At 63.7% G+C, this 21,829-nt stretch overlaps 1 protein-coding gene and 1 long non-coding RNA gene across 3 annotated transcripts in view; one reads left to right on the plus strand and one right to left on the minus strand.

The window, feature by feature from the left end:
- The first annotated feature begins 340 nt into the window (after window positions 1-340).
- Window positions 341-21,829, plus strand: part of LOC133754916 (rho guanine nucleotide exchange factor 10-like protein) — a 78,226-nt gene continuing 56,737 nt past the window's right edge. The window contains 8 exon segments of the mRNA XM_062185257.1: window positions 341-447; window positions 525-616; window positions 1,570-1,640; window positions 1,642-1,654; window positions 9,393-9,562; window positions 16,913-17,021; window positions 18,505-18,611; window positions 20,324-20,401. Coding sequence (XP_062041241.1) covers window positions 341-447; window positions 525-616; window positions 1,570-1,640; window positions 1,642-1,654; window positions 9,393-9,562; window positions 16,913-17,021; window positions 18,505-18,611; window positions 20,324-20,401 — 747 coding nt within the window.
- LOC133754915 (uncharacterized) lies at window positions 14,500-16,086 on the minus strand. 2 transcript variants are annotated; one of them, XR_009865335.1, is made up of 3 exons: window positions 16,011-16,086; window positions 15,556-15,632; window positions 14,500-14,714 (listed from the first exon to the last, which is right to left on the minus strand). It is a non-coding gene; the product is annotated as an uncharacterized LOC133754915 (long non-coding RNA). The 2 variants fall into 2 exon arrangements; XR_009865334.1 differs by having other exon boundaries at window positions 14,500-14,814.

Here is a 21,829-nt window from a genome sequence, read left to right on the forward strand (position 1 = left end):
GGTTTTGGGCGGAAGCAGCACAGGGGTGCAGTGCCTGGTGGGGACGTCGCATCAGGGGTCTGTGGCGTCAGGCGGTGGTGGCCAGGTTTCTTGGATGTGTCCCAGGCCCTCCCCAAGGGCATGTGGTGTGTTTGCGGGGGAAGGGGGGGGGAGGGGCCCTCTCTCACCGTGTGTGGGCTTTTGAAGCTTTGTGGGAAGCAGGGGCCCCCAGCCCACTCGTCCTGTGCACGTGGGAGAGGAGAGGGGCAGCTTTCCCTCGAGTCCGCGCCGCTGGAGGCCGGGCCGCTGGTGCAGGGTGCAGGGTGCAGGGTGCCTGTCACGGTGAACGCGTTTGATGTTCATGGTCTCATCATACCAGGCCGGGCCTAATGGGACAGGTGTTGTCCAGCGCCAGCCCGGCCATAGGCCTTCCACCTGCTGCCGCCTGGCCCTTGCCCTGCCCATGTGGTGAGGGGCTGCCCAAGGCTTCAAGGGTCCTGCCACGCCTTTCCCTATGGCTCATGGCGCCGTCTCTCGGCCCGCAGGGTGCCGGCTGCGCTGAGCAATGGGGAGGCCGTGGACGCGGCTCTCCCAGGGGCCCGGCGCTCCAGCTGGAAGCGGAAGAGCTCCCGTCGCAGTAAGTCCCCCTGCACCGGCCGGTGCGCCCACCTGGGGAGGGCCAGGGTATCTCAGAGTGTCCTCCCGGCCGGCGAGCACCCTCTGTGGGAGGGTGGCTGCTCCCGGGGGAGCTGGGATCTGGGAAGAGATCACATAGGTAGCCAGCCTCATGCTCCTCGCCTGGGGACAGAGCAGGGCTGGGGGTGGGGGGCTACGCTGGTGGCCCTGACCAGGTCCCTCTGGGCACACAACCACACAGAGGCAGGCAGGGGCAGGGCCGGGGGCAGCCCTGAGCGCAGGGAGAGGCAGCAGGTTGGGGAGAGAGGTCCCGGGCAGAGGGTGGGCTGTGCACCTGGGTAAGCAGCAGGGGCTCTGTCTGGGCATGGGGGTGTTAGGGGCTCAACTGGGCCAGGGGAAGCTGTGACCTGGCCACTGCTGGGGTCCACGCCCAGGGGCCACGGAGGGCCAGTGACATGGTCCCTGTTGGCTTTGGGTCCCTTTGCTGGGTGGACCGCAGGCTGGGGAGGGCTGTCCTGGGCCCCCAGGGGAGGGAGGCTGAGGGCCCCTGGCAGCATCTGTGGGGCAGGAGTTTGAGGCTGTGGCAGGTTCCCAGGGAAGCCTCAGTAGGGGCTACGCTCTGTCTTCTTCCTGCCCGAGGACAGGCTCCCATGGGGGTGGGGGAGGGGTGGGGGCTGCTTTCCCAAATCCCGGCTCTACCCAGCCAGGCCTGGGTGACTGAGGGTGCCCGGGGCCAGGGTGCAGGTGCGGGACTGCGTGTGTTCCCTGCAGGTGCCCGGACAGCTGCTGTGGCAGCCAGATGGGCAGGCGGGCGGGCGGGCGGGGGTCTGCGGTCACTGGCAGGCGCCTGGAGAGGCTGGGGGCGGGGAGACGCTGGGAACCAGCATCCCCTGAGAGCCGGGGCGGCTGAGCGGCCAGGACGCGGCCAGCCGCCAGCTCTCTCTCCACTCGCAGTCGAGCGGTTCACGTTCCCCGCCCTGGAAGAAGATGTGATCTACGACGACGTCCCCTGCGAGAGCCCAGAATGCCCATCAGCCCGGTATGGCCTCTTCCCAGCCCTGCTTCTCTGCGGTGGGGGCGGGGGCTGGGGAGGGCGGTGGGCAGGGACTGGGAACCAGCTTCTGCTTCTGGTTCCTCCCCTCCCTCCCAGCCCCAGTGCCTTTCCGTCTGGCATTTGAAAACCACTGTGGTCATCTAGGCCGAGGAGCCTGGGGCTGCCGGGGGCGTGGCCAGGCTGGGCTGGCTTTGGGGGCCTGGCTGGGCGACTTCCAGCTGTGAGTGGGATCCATGGATCATTTCACCCCTCCCCCCGCCTTGCTTCCTCTCTCTTGGAAATGGGGCAGAAAGTCTGGGTTGTTAGGCTGAAGGAAAAAGCAGAAAGCCCCTACAGTCCCCAGGACCCCCGGGTCAGAAAGCGGTTGGGGGGGGGGGGAAGTCTTGCTGCAGCCGCCCGATGGGAGGGAGCAGGGACAGTGGGTCAGGGCAGCTGGAGAGCCCTGTGTGCCGACCTCCGAGGCCAGAGACTCCTGGCGGGGTGGGTATCTTGTTTGATGGGTTTGGCAGACAGGAACTCGAGGCAGCACTGGGCTGGCACCTGCTCCCTGTGACTCCCGTTCTCTGTCCCCCACCCCAGGGGCTCTGGGGGGCCTTCTCGGCAGGTAAAGCAGCTTGGGCTCCTGCTGCGCATCCTCCGACCCGGCAGAGGTTGGCAGGGCAGGGCGTTCGGCTCCCGTTGCCACCAAGAGGTGACGCCCCCGCCCAGGTCGCGCAGCCACAGCTCTGTCTTTTCCGTGCCGCGCTGCCTCCTGTCTTCAGGGGCTCCTGTCCTGTGGGAAACACGACGTGGTGTCCTCAGGGCCTGGGAGGACGTGGCCCGTCTGCAGCCCTGCCTTGAGGTGGTTAGGAGCAGGTGGCCTGGGGTGCAAATTCGTGACCACGGTCCCTAGGCCCTTGACCCCTGCTTGCCGGGCTGTGGAGGCTTAGGTGAGACCAGGCTGCAAAGAGCTGGACTCAGGGCGCCAGAGTCACAGGGCCTCTCTAGGCAGCGCTGTCAGTGCCGAGGGCCCAGCACCGGCCGGCCCCAGGCCTGACAGGCTAAGCGGGAGTGCGGAGAGGAGGTGGTGCGAGGTGCAGGTGCCGGCGGCCTCACACAGGCCTGGTTCACATCCTGCCTCTGCCGCTGGGCCTTGGCTCCTTCGTAATCGAATTAAAAACATCGTCCTGAGCGCATAGGCCTCTGTGGAGGGCTGCGCAGAGAACCCCTTCACTCCCAGGGCCTCAGTTGGGCATCTGTAAAATGGGACTGGTCACAGCTCCGCCCTCAGGGAGTGGTGCGGATTCCACGTGGGCTACCGAGCGGGCGGCAGCGAACGCCTGGGAAGGGGTGGTGATCTTGGGCGTCAGCGAAGCCCCCGGCAGCAGAAGCAGGGCTCCCCTTTGAGCTCCCTGGAGGCCCAGGGGTTCACACTTGGTCCGGGGATCTTGTGACCTATCTCCCCGCTGTGGGGGCATTTCTAAGGAAGCTCCAGGGTGGCCCCTGGGGCGGCGTGACGGTCGGCGGCCTGACGGGCTCCAGCCCCGCTCACTGTCTGCCCATCACCAGCCCCGTCGCTGCTCTAGGCCCCATTTCTCATCCAATAGGAGGGGTGCTACCTTGCACCCTGCATGCCCCAGGGCTGCTGGGAGATGTCGCGCGTGACGAAGAGGCAGGCGGGCAGCCATGGTTCACCCCACGGAAGCACAGAGCTCCCAGGTGCTCCGTGGCTCCTTTCGGGTGCCCGTGAAAGCTCTGTGGTTGCTGCTCACGGGGCATCCCCCGCGGCCAAAGCACAGCAGTGCGGCCTTCTATGGTCATAGCCCTGTGCGCCAACTGCCCCATCTCTGGGGACAGCGGGCTCTATTATTTTTGCTTAAAAATACCTCATGGCCCATCCTGGTCCTGGAACCTGAGTCTCCTGCTGAGCCCCCTGCATGTTCTCCAGTAGCCACCCCCCCAGCCCCCGCCCCAGCTTTCCCGTGGGGTGCAGCAGGGGCCGACGGTGCCCAAGCCCTCCCGGGGGCCGTCAGGCCTGGCGGGCAGCTGCCCCTGTTGGAGGCTTGCCCGGGGTCTCCTGTCAGCTGGTGGTTAGCAGCCTCAGGGGGAGGTCTCCGGGCCCCTCCTCTCTCACCCTTGCCCATGCCCAGCTTCCTGTGTGCTGTCTGACCCCGCGGGCTCACGCCCGACCTCCAGGTGACAGAGCTGGGGCTGGGCCCTCTGTTCCCGCCCACCCCAGGACAGGCTTTGGGGCTTTGGGCCATGTTGCCAGCGACATGTCACGCAGCTGGACAGGGCTTAAGGGCGACGTGTCAGAGCACGGGAAGAGAGGAACACGGGGACACAGACTGCCTTCCCGGTGAGAGACTTCATTGCTCCCGCACCAGGGCTTGTATCTCACCACTCACCAATGTGCTCCCTAAGGTCACTACCCTGACCAGTATCACCGTTGACACACCCCTCGGTATCGATGTGCTTAGCACTAACCGTATACTTAACGCGTATAACAACACTCAACTGCTAGCACTTAACAACGTAACTCCAGGTTACAACACTGTTCCATTAACGGCAACACTAAAGAATTACTGGAACGAACTCTTAACGCTAATTAATATCAATATCAGTAATACTACTTGAGCTTATTCATTAATCCACAGCCCACAGCCCACAGTGTTAACGTAGCTTGGAGGGCAGTCGTCTGTGGACAGCAAGGGGTCTACCGTTGTTTTCAGTCTCGGGGTCGAAGCACAGTCCTGACATGGCTGACGTGACTTACAGAGGCTGCGTGCTCAGGGTTCGTAGCGCGGCCACGCAGAGTCAGTGTTTAAGGTCCGGAGCTCCACGTCCCGGCAGAGACGGATCTCGGATCAGTCACTTACAGGCAGGAGTCGTGGGGTGGCTGCCACTCTGGGCAGTGGGCTCGGATCAGTCACTTACAGGCAGGAGTCGTGGGGTGGCTGCCACCTCTGGGCAGTGGGCTCGGAGCAGTCACTTACAAGCAGGAGTCGTGGGGTGGCTGCCACTCTGGGCGGTGGGCTCGGATCAGTCACTTACAGGCAGGAGTCGGTGGTGGGGCTGCCACTCTGGGCAGTGGGCTCAGATCAGATCACTTACAGGCAGGAGTCGTGGGGGCTGCCACTCTGGGCGGTGGGCTCGGATCAGTCACAGGCAGGAGTCGTGGTGGGGCTGCCACTCTGGGCAGTGGGCTCGGATCAGTCATAGGCAGGAGTCGTGGGGTGGCTGTCACTCTGGGTGGTGGGCTCGGATCAGGTCACTTACAGGCAGGAGTCATGAGGTGGCTGCCACTCTGGGCGGTGGGCTCGGAGCAGTCACTTACAGGCAGGAGTCGTGGGGGGGCTGCCACTCTGGGCAGTGGGCTCGGATCAGTCACAGGCAGGAGTCGTGGGAGGGCTGCCACTCTGGGCGGTGGGCTCGGAGCAGTCACAGGCAGGAGTCGTGGGGGGGCTGCCACTCTGGGCGGTGGGCTCGGATCAGTCACTTACAGGCAGAGTCGTGGGGGGGCTGCCACTCTGGGCAGTGGGCTTGGATCAGTCACTTACAGGCAGGAGTCGTGGGGTGGCTGCCACTCTGGGCAGTGGGCTCGGATCAGTCACAGGCAGGAGTCGTGGGGGGGCTGCCACTCTGGGCGGTGGGCTCGGATCAGTCACAGGCAGGAGTCGTGGGGGGCTGCCACTCTGGGCGGTGGGCTCGGAGCAGTCACTTACAGCAGGAGTCGTGGGGTGGCTGCCACTCTGGGCAGTGGGCTCGGAGTTCCCAGGCGGACAGCAAGGCGAGGAGTTGGAGAGGTCCCCTGCCGAGAGGCTGGGCCGGCTCTGCGGTCAGCTCTGGCAGCAGGCTGATGAAATGTCCAGGCCAGGCAGCGTGGCGGCCCCTCTGCTGGAGTTTGATTCCGTAGTCACCTTGTGTCGCATAGCAAGGGGCTAGCGAGCTGGCGCTTCAGCTCCAAGTGCGAGGAGACCCAGAGGTTCACGCGCACCGGGCCCTTGATCCGTGGTCGGCTTGTGCCGGCTACCTGCTCCGTGCAGAGTGACGGGCTGCCTCTTCAGCTCCAGATGCAGATCCAGAGGTTCACACGCAACCCGGGCCATGATCCCCGAGAGGATGGAGAGCGGTGGGAAAGACTCCTTTTATCCTGGCCACGCTGGGGGGCGTCTCCGTGGGGGCCCGCTTGTCACCCACCAGTCGTGCTCTCGGAGTTTCCCCGGGTGCCGCCAATCCAGTGCCTAGGCCAGGGCGTCCTCCCGCTCATTCTCGGGGTGCGATAGGAAGGTAACTCGAGGTTATCGTCCATAGCAACACACGTCATCGGACTGCCCGGGGTGTCTGTCCAGTCTGATGAGGAGCATCTTTCTGGCAAGCGCTGAGCTTGACCTGAGTGACGTCATCAGACTCTGGCTTGACCTGAGTGACGTCATCAGACTCTGGCTCGACCTGAGTGACGTCATCAGGCTCTGGCTTGACCTGAGTGACGTCATCAGGCTCTGGCTCAGCATGAGTGATGTCATCAGTGCTCTGGCTCAGCATGAGTGATGTCATCAGACTGGCTCGACATGAGTGATGTCATCAGACTCTGACTTGACCTGAGTGACGTCATCAGACTCTGGCTCGACCTGAGTGACGTCATCAGGCCTCTGGCTCAGCATGAGTGATGTCATCAGACTGGCTCGACATGAGTGACGTCATCAGGCTCTGGCTCAGCATGAGTGACGTCATCAGACTCTGGCTTGACCCGAGTGGACGTCATCAGACTCTGGCTTGACCTGAGTGACGTCATCAGGCTCTGGCTTGACCTGAGTGACGTCATCAGGCTCTGGCTCAGCATGAGTGATGTCATCAGACTGGCTCGACATGAGTGACGTCATCAGACTCTGGCTCAGCATGAGTGATGGTCATCAGACTCTGGCTCAGCATGAGTGATGTCATCAGACTCTGGCTCGACATGAGTGACGTCATCAGGCTCTGGCTCAGCATGAGTGACGTCATCAGACTCTGGCTTGACCCCGAGTGACGTCATCAGACTCTGGCTTGACCCGAGTGACGTCATCAGGCTCTGGCTTGACCTGAGTGACGTCATCAGACTCTGGCTCAGCATGAGTGATGTCATCAGACTCTGACTCAGCATGAGTTGATGTCATCAGACTGGCTTGACATGAGTGATGTCATCAGACTCTGACTTGACCTGAGTGATGTCATCAGGCTCTGGCTCGACATGAGTGACGTCATCAGACTCTGGCTCAGCATGAGTGATGTCATCAGACTGGCTTGACATGAGTGACGTCATCAGACTCTGGCTCAGCATGAGTGATGTCATCAGACTCTGGCTTGACCTGAGTGGACCGTCATCAGGCTCTGGCTTGACCTGAGTGACATCATCAGGCTCTGGCTCAGCATGAGTGACGTCATCAGACTCTGGCTTGACCTGAGTGACGTCATCAGACTCTGGCTTGAACCTGAGTGACGTCATCAGGCTCTAGCTCAGCATGAGTGATGTCATCAGACTGGCTCGACATGAGTGACGGTCATCAGACTCTGGCTCAGCATGAGTGATGTCATCAGACTCTGGCTCAGCATGAGTGATGTCATCAGACTGGCTCGACATGAGTGATGTCATCAGACTCTGAGTTGACCTGAGTGATGTCATCAGGCTCTGGCTCGACATGAGTGACATCATGAGACTGGCTCAGCATGAGTGATGTCATCAGACTGGCTTGACATGAGTGACGTCATCAGGACTCTGGCTCAGCATGAGTGACGTCATCAGACTCTGGCTCAGCATGAGTTGATGTCATCAGACTCTGGCTTGACATGAGTGATGTCATCAGGCTCTGGCTTGGCATGAGTGATGTCCATCAGACTCTGGCTCAGTATGAGTGATGTCATCAGACTCTGGCTCGACATGAGTGATGTCATCAGACTCTGGCGCGACCTGAGGATGTCATCAGGCTCTGGCTCAGCATGAGTGACGTCATCAGGCTCTGGCTTGACATGAGTGACGTCATCAGACTCTGGCTCAGCATAGAGTGATGTCATCAGACTCTGGCTTGACATGAGTGATGTCATCAGACTCTGGCTCAGCATGAGTGACGTCATCAGACTCTGGGCTCAGCATGAGTGATGTCATCAGACTCTGGCTCAGCATGAGTGACGTCATCAGACTCTGGCTCAGCATGAGTGATGTCATCAGACTCTGGCTTGACATGAGTGATGTCATCAGACTCTGGCTCAGCATGAGTGACGTCATCAGACTCTGGGCTCAGCATGAGTGATGTCATCAGACTCTGGCTCAGCATGAGTGACGTCATCAGACTCTGGCTCAGCATGAGTGATGTCATCAGACTCTGGCTTGACATGAGTGATGTCATCAGGCTCTGGCTCAGCATGAGTGATGTCATCAGACTCTGGCTCAGTATGAGTGATGTCATCAGACTCTGGCTCGACATGAGTGACGTCATCAGGCTCTGGCTCAGCATGAGTGACGTCATCAGACTCTGGCGCGACCTGAGTGATGTCATCAGGCTCTGGCTCAGCATGAGTGATGTCATCAGACTCTGGCTCGACCTGAGTGATGTCATCAGGCTCTGGCTTGACCTGAGTGACGTCATCAGGCTCTGGCTCGACCTGCGTGACTCCATTTTTCTTGCTTTCACTCTGTGGGCAGTGGTGGTTTCTGACTCGAGGCTTCTCTGTGGAGTTTCCACAGTTCACCTCCTTTGCTGGTCAGGTAAGCAGTGATCTGTGGCTCTGTTTTTGGGCCTCCTGTGGGATCCCCACAGGCCAGCAGGCAGGTCGCAGCCATGTTGCCCAGGGCCTGAGTACCCTGCTCCTGTCAGGCCCCGCCCGTCCAGGCCAGAGGACCCCGGCTCCTTGTCCCAGGCTCTCAGTCCAAGGCACTTCCTAGGGGGCTCTGGCAGGAAAGGGCCGGCTCCTGGACTCCGGGTCAGGCGCGCCCCCTAGTGGACCGCGCTGGGCCCGCATGGAGCCCCTTCTGTGCCATCTCAACCCTGCCCCAGCTCCATTGTCACCCCCCACCCACCGGGGGCGCCGTCCGCGGCCTGAGTCAGGCCTGACCCAGGCCGTCTTTGCTCTACAAATTGCAGAGAAGGCCCAGGCTGAGCCCTGAGGCCGCAGGACAGCAAGGCTGGTACTGAGGAGAATCATTACTACTATTTTTAAAAGATTGATTTATTTATTTGAGAGGCAGAGTTACAGACAGAGAGAAGGATTTTCTATCCGCTGGTTCACTCCCCAGATGGCCACAACGGCCGGAGCTGCACTGATCTGAAGCCAGGAGCCAGGAGCTTCTTCCAAGTCTCCCACACAGGTGCAGGGGCCCAAGCGCTTGGGCCATCTTCTACTGCTTTCCCAGGCCATAGCAGAGAGCTGGATCGGAAGTGGAACAGCCGGGACTCGAACTGTTGCCCAAATGGGATGCCGGTGCCTCAGGCCAGGCTTAGTCTGGAGTGGACCTGCGATGCCACAGCGCCGGCCCCTGAAGGAACTGTTGAGCCGCTGTGGGCCTGACACGTTTCTTGGGTTTCTTCCTGCACCCTGAGGGGCAGAGGCCTGGGCGTCGCCTCTGTTCACATCTGGGGAAGGGAGCCGGGGCTCAGGGCCCAGGGCCAGGGCCCCCCTCGCCAGCCCCGCCCCTCCCGCCTGGGCTCGGAAGTTGGGCCTGAGTTGGGCCCGGGGCTCCGGCTCACCTGCCTTGTCCCTTGGCCTGCAGGGGTGGACAGGGGCCTGCTCTACGAAGACGTGCACCGGGACGGAGCGCCCCGGGAGGCCGAGGACCTAGGCTGGAGCTCCAGCGAGTTTGAGAGCTACAGCGAGGGCTCCGGGGAGGAGGCCAGGCCGGAGGCAGAGCCCACCAAGCACCGCGTGTCCTTCCAGCCCAAGGTGAGGAGCTGGGCGCTGAGACCCCACGGTGGGGGTGGGGTGGGGGGAGGCGTGTGGAGTGCTGAGAGCCGGGCCTGCCGCTCGGGTCTGGCCGTCATCGGTTCCCAGCAGGGTGTGGTGAGAGAGGGACTGGCCGCCCAGCCATCCGAGAAAGGAGCTCACCTACAGGCCTTGTTGTTTGACTGTGCAGAGAGAGCCCTGGACCTGGGAGGGGCGTGGTTTGTAGCTGGTACAGGTGCTCCCCCGCCCCAGGCCTGTGGCAGCCCCAGTCAAGGGATCGTGATGTTCACGGCCCAGATTGGACTTCAGAATCATTCTCAACACAGTGCCCCAGGTACCCCAACCAGCTGGTTGGAGTCGGCGCTTGAACCCGTCAACTTCATCTCCCAGCCTGGCCCTCCCTGCCCTGGGGGCTGCCTGGAAGACGTCGTCCTGGGGCCTGCCAGAGGCCCAGCCGTGCGCGGGGCTGTTCTGGCGTTTGCTTGGCGCTGGGCTCCTCTGCCTGTTCCTGCCAGTCCCTGCAGCCCGAGGCGGACAGACCGTCCGGCCCCTGCTTTCCTGTGACGGCCTTGCTCCTCGCACATTGTCCCCTGTAGAAGCGCCCAGAAGGCGGCCGCCTGGCCGTGTTAGCAGCCTCAGGCCCCTCTCAGGCTCCTCCTACAAAGTGGAGACCGCAGGAGGACCCTGCCCCCTGGGCAGTCCTAGGAAGGCAGGGCGGGGTGGGAGCAGAGGCCAGGCTGGGCTGCGATGGTGGCGTGGCCTTCCAGGTCTTTCCTGGTGCCTACGGCCCATTGAGGAGTTGGAGGGCTCCCCTCCAGGACAGGGGTGCTGGCCACACCCACACGTCTTCCCTCAACCCGAGACGGGCTCCCCAGGTGCAGGGCTCTGAGCCCCGGGCTTCTCGGTTGTGGAGGTGGGGCACCTCTGTGGCTGGGCGGTGGAAAGCGGCCCGTACGTCTCGCTTGCTGAAAAGCAAAGCCTCTCTGATGCCAGCCATGGGCCAAGTCTGTGTCTTCGGCCGTGGCCGGGGTCGCCTGGGAACAGGGAGAGCCGGTCCAGCTCTGTGAACCTTTATGGTGGAGCAGGAGATACCGAATGTGAAACAGTTTGTCTAAAGCCAAGACAGAAATGCCTTTGAGAACGCCAGCCTGGCCACGTGCCTGCCCGACTGAGCCGAGGCGGCGTCCAGAGAGGTGAGTCGGGGCTGAGCTCCGAGGCCAGAGGAGGGGGCAGAGGTGCCCAGGACAGAGGAGTGGCCCAGGGAAAGCCCAGTAACAGCGGGCGCCTGCCGCCCCCTCCAGAGGGGAGGAGAGGCCCCAAGCCCCAAGGTCGCATCTCAGCCCTGCTCTGGCCGCTGTGACCAGGTGGACTCGAGTCCTGGGCCAGACTCTGCTTGCTGGCCGCAGGCTGCCCCTCCCCTGTCCCAGGGTCGCTTCCACAGGCCTCCGCCTTCCTGCTGGGCCGGGAGGGAGCTGAAGGGGCCGTCCCCAGCCTTGCACTGGGGCTGGGTTGAGATCCCAGGGATCCCAGCAACGCTGCCTCGCGGCTGCTGTCTGCCTCCAGTGCCGTCGGGGCTGCCGAGCGCTGAGGAGCAGGCTGCGCCCCCCCAGATCTCTGGGGCTGCCTGTGGGCTCTCGCCCCTGCACCTTCACGCCGGCAGCCTTGGGCTCTTCCTTAGCCGACAGGCCACGCGGCACAGTTCTTGGAATCTCCAACCACGAGCACATCTCCTTTGGCCCTGGGCCAGCGCCCGCCTGCTTCCTGGCCAGGGGGCTGGCAGGGAGACAGGAGGCCAGAGAGGGGCCCCTCCTCTGGTGCCCATTTCTGCCTAGGGGGACCCCACTGAGCCCTGCCTGTGGGGCTTCCCCCGTCTGGGAGGCCCAGGGTGCACCTGCTCCCAGGCCTGCTGGCATCACAGCGGCTGCGTGTTTTGGGGCCACCGCTGCCTGGCTACATTGTGTGTGCCGTGGGGCCTGGGGCAGTTTTGTCCTGTCCTTGGAGTCTGGCTCTGGCCCTGGCACCCTGCCCAGCTTAAGAGAGTGAGTGGAGCTCCTCGGTCAGATGTCTGGAGAGGTCAGCCTAGGTGGGTGGACTCTTGCCAACGAAAGTGGCCGAGGGGACTGTGGAGGGACCTCCTTAGAGGCATCTGACCCAAGCGTAAGCGGCTGTGTTGTCCTGCTCGGCTCACAAGCTCTCCCGCTGGCTGCTTCCTGTGGTCTGGGGGAGGTTTCTTTCCAGTGTGCCAAGAGGTTCCTCTCTGTGACCTCTTCAAAGTCAAGGTCACTGAGATCCGGCCGGGTCGGGGGCCGGGCAGAAGCCGTGGGCTCATTACAGAAGTGCCGGAGCTGGCTCAGCCTTGTTCCCGCCCCTGCTCTGATCCGGCCAGCTCAGCCACTGACCCCTGACCCTGACGTCTCCTGGTTTTTCAGACCCTGAGGCCCAGGGAGGCGGTGGTTCTAGAGAGTCAGGCTCGGCGGAGGCCCCGCCCCCAGTGTCAGGAGTCGCGGTTACTCACCAGGACTCTGTCCTGAGCGCTTCAGCAGCTGGGCTGAGCGTCCTGAGACCCGAGAGCGGCCAGTATTGGCGTCAAGGGTCCCATGTCTCTGATGGGAAGGCCCTCATGTGACCGCAGCTCAGAGAGGTTAAGTGACGTGGCTACGGCCACACAGCCAGAGGGTGGTGGGGCTGCAGCTCAGTGTCGCATACGGACGACAGTGCCTCATCTGTCCGTCCCTCCGTTACCTGTCCAGCAAGCACTGAGCGCTCGAGAGGAGGATAACGGTGCCTTTAATTCTGGAGCGCTCACCAGGCTCTGGACTTTACGTGTAGTGTCCATTTAATTTTCCCGACAACCCTACGAAGCGGCTATGACTTTGGCCGCTCTGCCGGCGAGGAAGCTGCCCGCGCAGAGGTAAGCAGACGGCAGCTAGCGAGCAGGGACCCGGGTTTGCCGCCCGCGCAGCTTACGCGCTCGATCCATCCACTGTGTCTGCGTCCCGAGGAGGCTTGCCTGGCTCGGTCCTCTGTGTGTCCTTCTACATGTTAGTGCTGCCGATACCGTCATGCGTTTGCACCTCCATCGTCCCTCCCTCCATCCACCCATCCGCCGTCCATCTCCCCAGATGACGTAAGCCAGTCACTCTCCCATTCCTCAGGCACCAGTGTGCCCACCGCCCAGCCCCCCATCATCTGTTCGTCCACCCGTCCTTTCCTGGCGTGCCACAGCCGGCTCGTGCTAGCGCGTTGAGAACTCGAGAGCCAGTCGTGTGCTTCTCCTTAACATCCGTGTTCACTGATGTCCCAGCGATGCTGCAAAGCCGGGCTCTTCCCTGGACAGCTGACTGTTCCCTGCTTGCCAGCCTAGCACTGGCTCCGTCCATCCAGCGATCCGTGCGTCTGTCCATCCGACCATCCCTTTATCCCTCCGTCTGGCCTCTCTTCATCCGTCCACCCAGCTCTGTAGTCACCTCATCAAATGCATCATTTGTTCGTCTGCTTGTCCTTTCTATCCTGCCAGCCAGCCATGGGCCTGCACACTGGCCCACTTCCCTGTTTATTATCCATCCAGTTGCCTGTCCAACCATCATCCCTCTACCACGGCTTTCTGTGCCCGTTTATCCCCTTGCCCCGCCCAGTCCTGCCCATCCAGGCGCCTGCCACCCATCCTCCCATCCACCCATCTCTCCATATATCCATCCAACCATCTCCATCCCTCATCCATCCATCCAGGCACCTGCCATCCATCCATTCATCTACCCATTCTCCATCTACCCATCTCTCCAGCCACTCATCATCCATCCAGGCACCTGCCATCCATCCATCCGTCCACCCATCCATCCAGGCACCCATCCACCCATCCACCCACCTCTCAGACTTGCTGAGGACCTGCTGTGTTCCAGGCCCTGTGCTGCACCCCAGGGGTGGGGAGAAGACACAGTCCTTATCCTCAGAGCGTTGCTCCTGTCCCCCAGGTTGGGGGGCTGGGCTTGTTCCCCACCCCCCCAGCAGCTGGGCGTGCTGGGTTGGAGGCTACTGGAGCACCCTCGTCACAGGAGCCAGCCAGACTGCTGCTTGGGGCCCGCCCGCCCGGCCGTCCGTCGGCCACTTGACCTGAGTCTCCTTTTTCCTGTTGTCTGTGTTTTGTCTCTTCCCGCCCTGCCTGCTCCTCTCGCCTGCTCTCCTCTGCCTGGCCGCTTGGGGGCTCCAGCTTTCTCCAGACCTGACTAGGCTAAAGGAGAGATACTCCAGGACTAAGAGAGACATCTTGGCTTTAAGAGTTGGGGGGAGAGACATGCAGGAGCTGAAGCACAAGTGCGATTGTAAGGTATTGTCCCTCTGTCCCCGCCACGTCCTGGCCGGGGGCCGTTGGCAGGTGCGGCCGCCTTGGCCTTTCCTGCTGCCCTGGGGCCCAGGAGGGTGGGCACGCACGGGGACCCAGCTGAGTCCCGTGTCGGTGCCACAGCCGTGCTCTTGCTGCCTTCTCCGCACCCTCCAGGGAAACCCCCGCTGTCCCCCAGGGTTCCCTGGGGGCTCCACCTTTGGGGCGGCTCATTAATATGCAGATTCCTGAGCTCCGCCTCCAGGGACGCCAATCCTATAGGTCTGGGGCAAGGCCTGGGAATCTGCGTGGCTGATGGCTGTGGTGGGTGGGTTTGGGTTTTGGCAGAGGATAGTCCTGCCCCTTGGAGCTGTTCAGAGGGGCCCAAGGCGGGGGCGGCGACTGTAGGGGAAATCGCCGCGCCACCTCCTGCTGCACCCAGGCTGCTGGGTGCTGGCGACGTGGACCATGGGAGCCTCTGCTCACTGAGCACCTACTGGGTGTCAAGGCTAAAAGCAAGGGCCGTGGAGGCCTGCAGCCCTGGGTTCCAATTCTGCACTCTGGTGCTGGGCGCGTCCCCAGGGCCCAGAGCCTTGGTTTCTGTCTCTGTGAAGTGGGAGTTGTTTTTTTTTTTAAGACTTATTTTTATTTATTTGAAAGGCAGAGTGTCAGAGGTCTTCCATCTGCTGGTTCATTCACCAAATGGCTGCAATGGCCGGCCCTGGACCAGGCCTAAGCCAGGAGCCAGGAGCTTCATCCAGGTCTCCCATGCAGGTGCAGGGGTCCGAGCACTTGGGCCATCTCCTGCTTTCTCCCAGGCGCATTAGCAGGGAGCTGGATCCGAAGCAGAGCATCCAGGGGTTGAACTGGTGCTCCCATATGGGATGCCAGCCTCGCCCGGGGAGGCTTAACCCACTGCGCCATAGTGCCGGCCCTGAAATAGGGGGTGTTAACGGCGCTGCCCCGACAGTGGAGGTGAGGGCTGGGTGGTCAGGACTGCAAGGCGCTCGGTGCCGAGTGTGACTCTAAGAGCCCCATAGATGTGGCCACTCTTCGGTCTGTGCCTGCCCGGCTTGTCCCCAGGCACCCTGGGGGGAGGCTGTGTGTGCTAAAGTCACCGGCTGGCGGTCACAGCAGCCGTCAGCCGCAGGGCTGTGGTTTCCACCCAGGGCTCCCACAGCGCACACCCGGGGCTCCCACACCCCACACCCGGGGCTCCCAAACCCCACACCCGGGGCTCCCACACCTGGGTCTCCTATACCCCACACCCGGGCCTCCTACACCCCACACCCGGGGCTCCCACACCTGGGTCTCCCACACCCCATACCCGGGGCTCCTACACCCCACACCCGGGGCTCCCACACCTGGGTCTCCCACACCCCACACCCGGGGCTCCTACACCCCACACCCGGGACTCCCACACCGCACACCCGGGGCTCCCACACCACACACCCAGGACTCCCACACCTGGGTCTCCCACACCTCACACCCGGGGCTCCTACACCCCACACCCGGGTCTGCCACACCGCACACCCGGGGCTCCCAGACCGCACACCCGGGACTCCCACACCCGGGGCTGCCATACCGAACACCCGGGGCTCCCACACCCACACCCAGGCCTCCTACGGAGGGAAGAGGCATTTCACAGTTTGCACAGAGGCCCTTCGATACTCACTGAGAGGCCTGCAGTCCAGGGTGGGGCAGGTGGGGCTTCTCAGGGAGCCAGTGAGGGGCGGAGCCTAGGATGGGGTGCTGTGGGGGCGGGGACATGGCAGGTTGACCCAGGGAAGGGCCTCAGATGATTCCCCTCCCCCACAGAGCAGTTTGGGGGCTCCTTGGACAGCCACATTGATGCCAGGGTGGGCACTGGTCTGTGCTGCAGAGGTTTCCAGCCCCCACCCCGGAAGAGTAGGGGCATCAGTGTGCAATTTCTGGGGTGACACCTGGCCCCCTTTAGCTCCTCTAAGGCGTCTATGCCCCCCATGCTAGCTTAGAATCCGCCACAGAGACGTGGGGGGGGGTACTGGGGCCTCACTTCCCTCCCCCACCAGTCGTCTAGAAAGCCTGCCTGGGCCCCACGGGGAGGTGATAGAACAGAGACCAGAGGACCCCCAAAATCAGTGCCCCTACCTTCAGCAGAGTTCAGGGAGGAGAGCGTCTTCCCGGAGCCCCGCCGTCCACTGCGATGCCACAGGGCTGTTTGTGGAAATTAACCAAAATGAACCTTGACTGGGCGGGGCGGATCCAGAGCCCTCCCGCCCTGCGGCAGGTTCCCGGGTAGGGCTGCTGGCAGTGTTGGACAAAGACCCCCAGGCCGGGCTGGGGGTGGGGAAGGGCGCAGGGGGCACCGGCTGTCTCTCCATCCTGTGGCCAGCTTCCCGCGCCCAGGGTGCCGGGTCCCCCTCTTGGGCGTGCTGTCCTCGCATCCTCGGCCAGCGCCCATGGGGGGAGGCTGCATCCTGCTCTCTGGATCCCCCCCCTGCCCAGGCCGTGGCTCAGTGAGGAACCTGCTGTTTGGGGGGAGGGGAAGGGTCTCCGCCTGGGCCCGCACTCACCGCATCGTAGCTGCCCCTCAAAGACCCTGCAGTGACCAGGCCTGCTGCTCAGAGGGCCTGCCTGGGCCTGGGCGCTGGCGCTGTGACCAGTTGTGCTTGGGAAACAGACTCCGGGAAGTTAGTGACCTGTCATCTTCCCGGAGAGAGGCAGAGCTGGGATTTGAACCCAGGTCCAGGACTCCCAGCCTGCAGCCTCCCGCACCCCTGCCCCCATCACACCGTTCCCTTCTTTGGTCATCTGGTCTCGTAGTTTGTCCCAAAGAGAAAAATCAGGCCAGGACCTCTGCTTGCCCACAGGAAGCTCCCCTGGGCCAGGTGCACCTGCTCACCTCCCCCGGCGCTCCCGGCCTCTGCTGCCCTGCAGCCTGGGCAGGGAACGGGCTGGGTGGTTCCCGCGTCTCAGCCAGGCTCGGCGGGCGGGGCTGGTGGCCGCGGGTGGCCCACGTCCCCTCTGAGGAGCCCCTCCGCCTTTCTCAGATGACCCAGCTCATGAAGGCCGCCAAGAGCGGGACCAAGGATGGGCTGGAGAAGACGCGAATGGCCGTCATGCGCAAAGTCTCCTTCCTGCACCGCAAAGACGTCCTGGGTGAGGCGCCACCCCTGCTCTCCGGGTCGCAGGAGGCCCTGTGGGAGGGGCTGCGCGGGCCAGGGAGCGCGCCGGGAGCCTGCGCCCCTTTCGATCTCTGGGTGCTCAGCTTCCTCCTCTACACGGTGGAGCTGCTGGTGGCCTCTGCGCCCTGGGGCTGGCGAGGGCCACTGAGACGAGGCGGGGAGCCCCGCGGAGTGGACCCTGGGGACCAGGACGGCATCACGCAGACGTGGTCCAGCCCAGCTCTGCGCCTCCCAGACACCTTGCACAGTTCTGCCCTCTGTGAAATGGGTCAAACCCCACCTCTCGGGGCGCCCATGGGAGTGGGCGCAGGGCCTGGGGTGCTCGGCCAGTCTCCAGGCTGCTCCGCCTTTGGGGGAGCACTGGCTCCCGACAAGGCAGGAGGCAGGCCAGCTGGCCGGCGACTGCGTGTGGGTCACCCTCCCCACCCCGCCCGTGAACCCGGAGCCTTTCCCGGAGTGACCCTCCCTCCGAGGCGTTATTAATAGCCGCAGCCGGGCTCGAATCACAGGCCAAGAATGCTGCCCGGCGGTGGTGTGTGGGGGAAGAGGAAGCCGCGGGCCCGGCGGCTGGGGTGGGTGCGCGGTGATGCCCGGGGCATCATGTGGGCCAGGCAGGAGGGCCCCCGCCACGCCCACGCCCACCCCCACGCTGTTGTTCGCTGCCCCTCCTCCTCCTCCTCCGTCTCCTGCTCAGGTAAGCCCCCCCCCCCCCCCCCGGTGCCCCTGCTCCCTCGGTGCCCCCGGGGTGGCTGCCACTTCTGCTTTTGTCCCAGCTTCCTGCTGCCCACGGCCGCTGCGGAGCAGCTGGGGTCGCATCTCGCTGAGCCCGTGCCCGTCTCGCGGGGCTGCCCGCCGCCTGGCCTCCCCTGGCTCCCCGTCGCTCACGGGCCTGGGCCTGGCCTGTGCCACGCCGGTCCCGCCTCCACTCGGGCCAGGGAGTCCCTGTCCCGTTCCAGTTGAACTTCTCTCCTTGTGGGTCTTTGCATTCTTTTTTTTTCTCCTTTTTTGAATAAAAAACTGAAATCGCAAAGCCAGACTGCCCCATTTTTCTCAGGGCTTATTTTCTTACCCACTTCAGCGTCCAGAAGAAAACTATTTTTAGTGGCTAGGGATGGAGCCGTGGGCGGCTGGCAGGGGCAGTGGCTCCTGGCCGGGTGAATTCTGAGAGCCCGGGCCCCGCCGGACGCGCCTTGTCCTCCCTGTCCATTCTCTCTCGTGCGCGTTCTCGCTCACGTGTGTACGGCTTTGCTGGCGGCCCTTCCAGGACCGGGGTGGAGCCGTGAGCACTTGAACCGGTCAGCGGCCCAGCTCTGGTCCCGCACGGCCCCGGGGGCTGCTCCTCCCCCGAGACCCGATCCAGGGCTGGTCTGCGGTGGCCCCTTGGCTCCTGGGGCCTGCACAGGGTGATGTGCGCTGTTCCCACCCCGCTGTGTCATCGGCCCTATCTGACCTTCCAGGTGACTCGGAGGAGGAAGACATGGGGCTCCTGGAGGTGGCCGTGACGGATATCAAGCCCCCGGCCCCGGAGCTGGGCCCCATGCCTGATGGCCTGAGCCCTCAGCAGGTGAGGGGTTTGCAGAGAGGGGCCCGGGGTCCCAGCCTGCTCCCTGTGCCTACTCTGGTCTGGTTCATGAAGGGGAAGCGAGGATTAGGGCCTCACCAGGGTGGGAGGCTCATGGCTTGTCTTAGCTGGATGCACAGGCTTTCTAAACAGGGTCCTGTGGCCTCCATGCTGTTGGCTTGTGGGGGCAGGGCTCGCCAGGATTTGAGGGGCTCCCCCCCACCCCGACTGTGGAAGCAGAGTGGACTGTTCTAGCTCAGGCGCTGTTGGAGGCAGGGACCGTCAAGATCAGTAGGGGCCTGGGGGAGACCGCAGGGCGCAGGTGCCCACGCTGACCTCACATGGCGGCGCGGCCACAGTTGCTGCCAGGAGTTGAGGCCCCAGAATGAGGGCTGCCTGCCCCCAGAGCATCACGCTGAGATCCCAGCGGCTTTGCTCAGGCACCCTGGTTGAGTCACTTCCCCTCCCGGTCCGGGTTTGCCGGCCGATCCCCGCTGCCCCATGCAGGGGTGGGGATAGAGGGAGGTGTGTCCGGCAGCTGGCCCAGCGGAAGGGCTCTGCCCACTGTGTGGTTGGCAGAGCATCCTGCCGCCGGCTGCCCGCAGAGGGCAGGAAGCTGGCGCCGCTCTGGCGTGCGGGTCTGCTCGCGGCGGTGGCCGGAGCCCAGGGGCAGCGCCCCTATCCCGGGACGCCTGCTCTTCTCCAGCCCTTAGCCATCTGTCTGCCCAGCCTCTGCACAGCATTTGAGATGGAGGTGCCCCCACCCTGCCCCGGTGCCACCCCCAGGCCACAGCTGTGTGCTCTCCTGCTGCTGCTGTCGGTGGGACTCTAGCCCTTTGCACCCCCGGGTCAGGCCTTGTCAGTTACCCTTGGCCAAAGCTCTCACCCGAGGGTGATTTTTGCCCTCCAGGGCACATCTGGCAGCATCCGGAGACGTTTCTGGTCTTCACGGTGCAGGGTAGCTAGAGGCATGGGGAGCACCCACCGAGAAGTGGCTCAGCCCCAAACGTCATGTCCACAGGGACTCTGCACTGGGTGCCGCTCTGTGCAGGCCTTGGCCACCTCCCACATGGGACACCGTCCCTGTGTGCTGGCCCAGCGTTGTCCCACAGTGACCTGGGAGATGTCACAGATCCTGAAACTCAGGTTACACTCAGTCCCGAGGAAATCGGGATGCCCAGGGTGGGAGCCAGGTGACAGCGCATCTTAGAGACCCACTGTGGTCCCAGCGTGCAGCGGAACCTGGGACCCCCTGCTCCCGCCAGGTGAGGGAGGCCCCGGTCACACGTGCTGTCAGCTGTGGCTGGGGTTTGGGGGCCCAGCGTGAGGCGCTGCTCCTAGAGGGTCTCTCCTGCCGAGGAGAGACCCCGATGGCCACACGGGGACGGGGAGAGACTGAAGTGGAGACCCTGGTAGGCTGGGGGCCCCGGCACCTTCTCGTGGAGACAGTGGCCCAAGGAGTCCATCTGCAGCGCGTGCCAGGGGCTGGGGCTTCAGTTCAGCCCAAGAGTTTGCTGTTAGAGTCGTCCAAAGGCCGAGGGCGCCGACACCGTGGGAGCGGGGAGCAGAGGCCGGCGCAGCTGGCCCTGGGGAAGTGTGGGCAGCAGGGAAGGCAGTGTGGCCCCTCCCCTGGCCGCTGCCCCATCCCATCCTGGAGTTGTCGGCGCCCTTCCTGCCCCGCCCCCCGCCCCACTGACCGAGCTGTCGCCCGCCAGGTCGTCCGCAGGCACATCTTGGGCTCCATCGTGCAGAGCGAAGGCAGCTACGTGGACTCCCTGAAGCGGATACTCCAGGTGTGGCCTCGGGGCTGTCGGGGCGTCTGGGCCAGCGCAGGGAAGACCCTGGCGGCGCACTTGACCAGGCGTGTTTGGGGGCTGTGGGCCGTTTTTAAGGGGGACGCGTTCAAAAGCTGGTGCTGGTTTTCTATTTTTAATTTAAAAATGTATTATTTATTTACTTGAGAGGTGGAGGGTGGGGCGGGGGAGGTAGAGAGAGGGATCCCCCAAATCCCCAGATACCTGTGATGGCTGGGGCTGGCCCATGGTGAGCTGGGAACTCAGCAGGTCTCCCACGTGGGTGGCAGGGGCTCAGGTACTGCCACGGAAGGGCTGCCTTCCGGGGTGTGTGTTAGCAGGAAGGGGTCAGGAACCAGAGCAGGAGGTGGAGCCAGGCTCTCCGGCGTGGAACCCGGGCGTCCCAGCCACTCTGCCCAGCACCTGCGCTGCCTGCGCTGTTCTGTGGGGACAGCACCCCCGTTCTGGGGACACCAGGAGTTCCCGGGGGTGGCTGTGTGCTCTCCTGTAGGGTCGAGGGCATGTGGTTCCTTTGTGCTTGGAGGCACCGAGGGCCGGAGCCGAGCCCCCCGTCCTCTCTGGGCTCCCAAGGCAGGGGCGCCGCTCAGGGTCTCGCACCAGGATACCCAGGAATTGCTCTGCAGACGCTTGCGTGATGTGACCCAGGTGTGCCGACCTGGTCGCAGGCAGAGTCCCCGGGCTGGCACATCTGGGCAGCGCTGGCTGTCGGAGTGAGGCCGCTGGGGAGGGGCTTGTGGGGGAGGAAGGTGCCAAGGCCCCCTTCTCTTCCCCTCCCGAGCTTGGAAGAGAGAGGGAGCCCGGGCATCGGGCAGGCACAGATGAAAATGCCCCTTGCTTCTGACCGAGCCTGACGGACAGCGTGGCGCTCGGTCCTGGGCCGAGGGGGCTTGTGGCGACCTCAGGGCACAGCCTGGCCCAGCCACAGGCAGAGCCGCGGGGGGAGCCTCCTCGGAGTTCCCTGGTGCTGGAGAGCCTGTTCCTCCCAAGCACCCAAGTCACACGGGGTGTGTGGTGGGGGGAGCAGAGAGAGCCGTGTCCGCAGACGTCCTTCCGGAACCTCTGGCAGAGTGAGGGACCGCGGGCTGTCCACCAGGAAGGCCTACCCGGCCTCTGGCAGAGTGAGGGACTGCGGGCTCTCCACCAGGAAGGCCTACCCGGCCTCTCTGGCAGAGTGAGGGACCGCGGGCTGTCCACCAGGAAGGCCTACCCGGCCTCTGGCAGAGTGAGGGACTGCGGGCTCTCCACCAGGAAGGCCTACCCGGCCTCTGGCAGAGTGAGGGACCGCGGGCTCTCCACCAGGAAGGCCTACCCGGCCTCTGGCGGAGTGAGGGGCTGTGAGCTCTCCACCAGGAAGGCCTACCCGGCCTCTCTGGCAGAGTGAGGGACCGCGGGCTCTCCACCAGGAAG

Source organism: Lepus europaeus, unplaced genomic scaffold, assembly GCF_033115175.1.
Source record: "Lepus europaeus isolate LE1 unplaced genomic scaffold, mLepTim1.pri SCAFFOLD_311, whole genome shotgun sequence".
NCBI classification, from domain to species: Eukaryota; Metazoa; Chordata; class Mammalia; order Lagomorpha; family Leporidae; genus Lepus; species Lepus europaeus.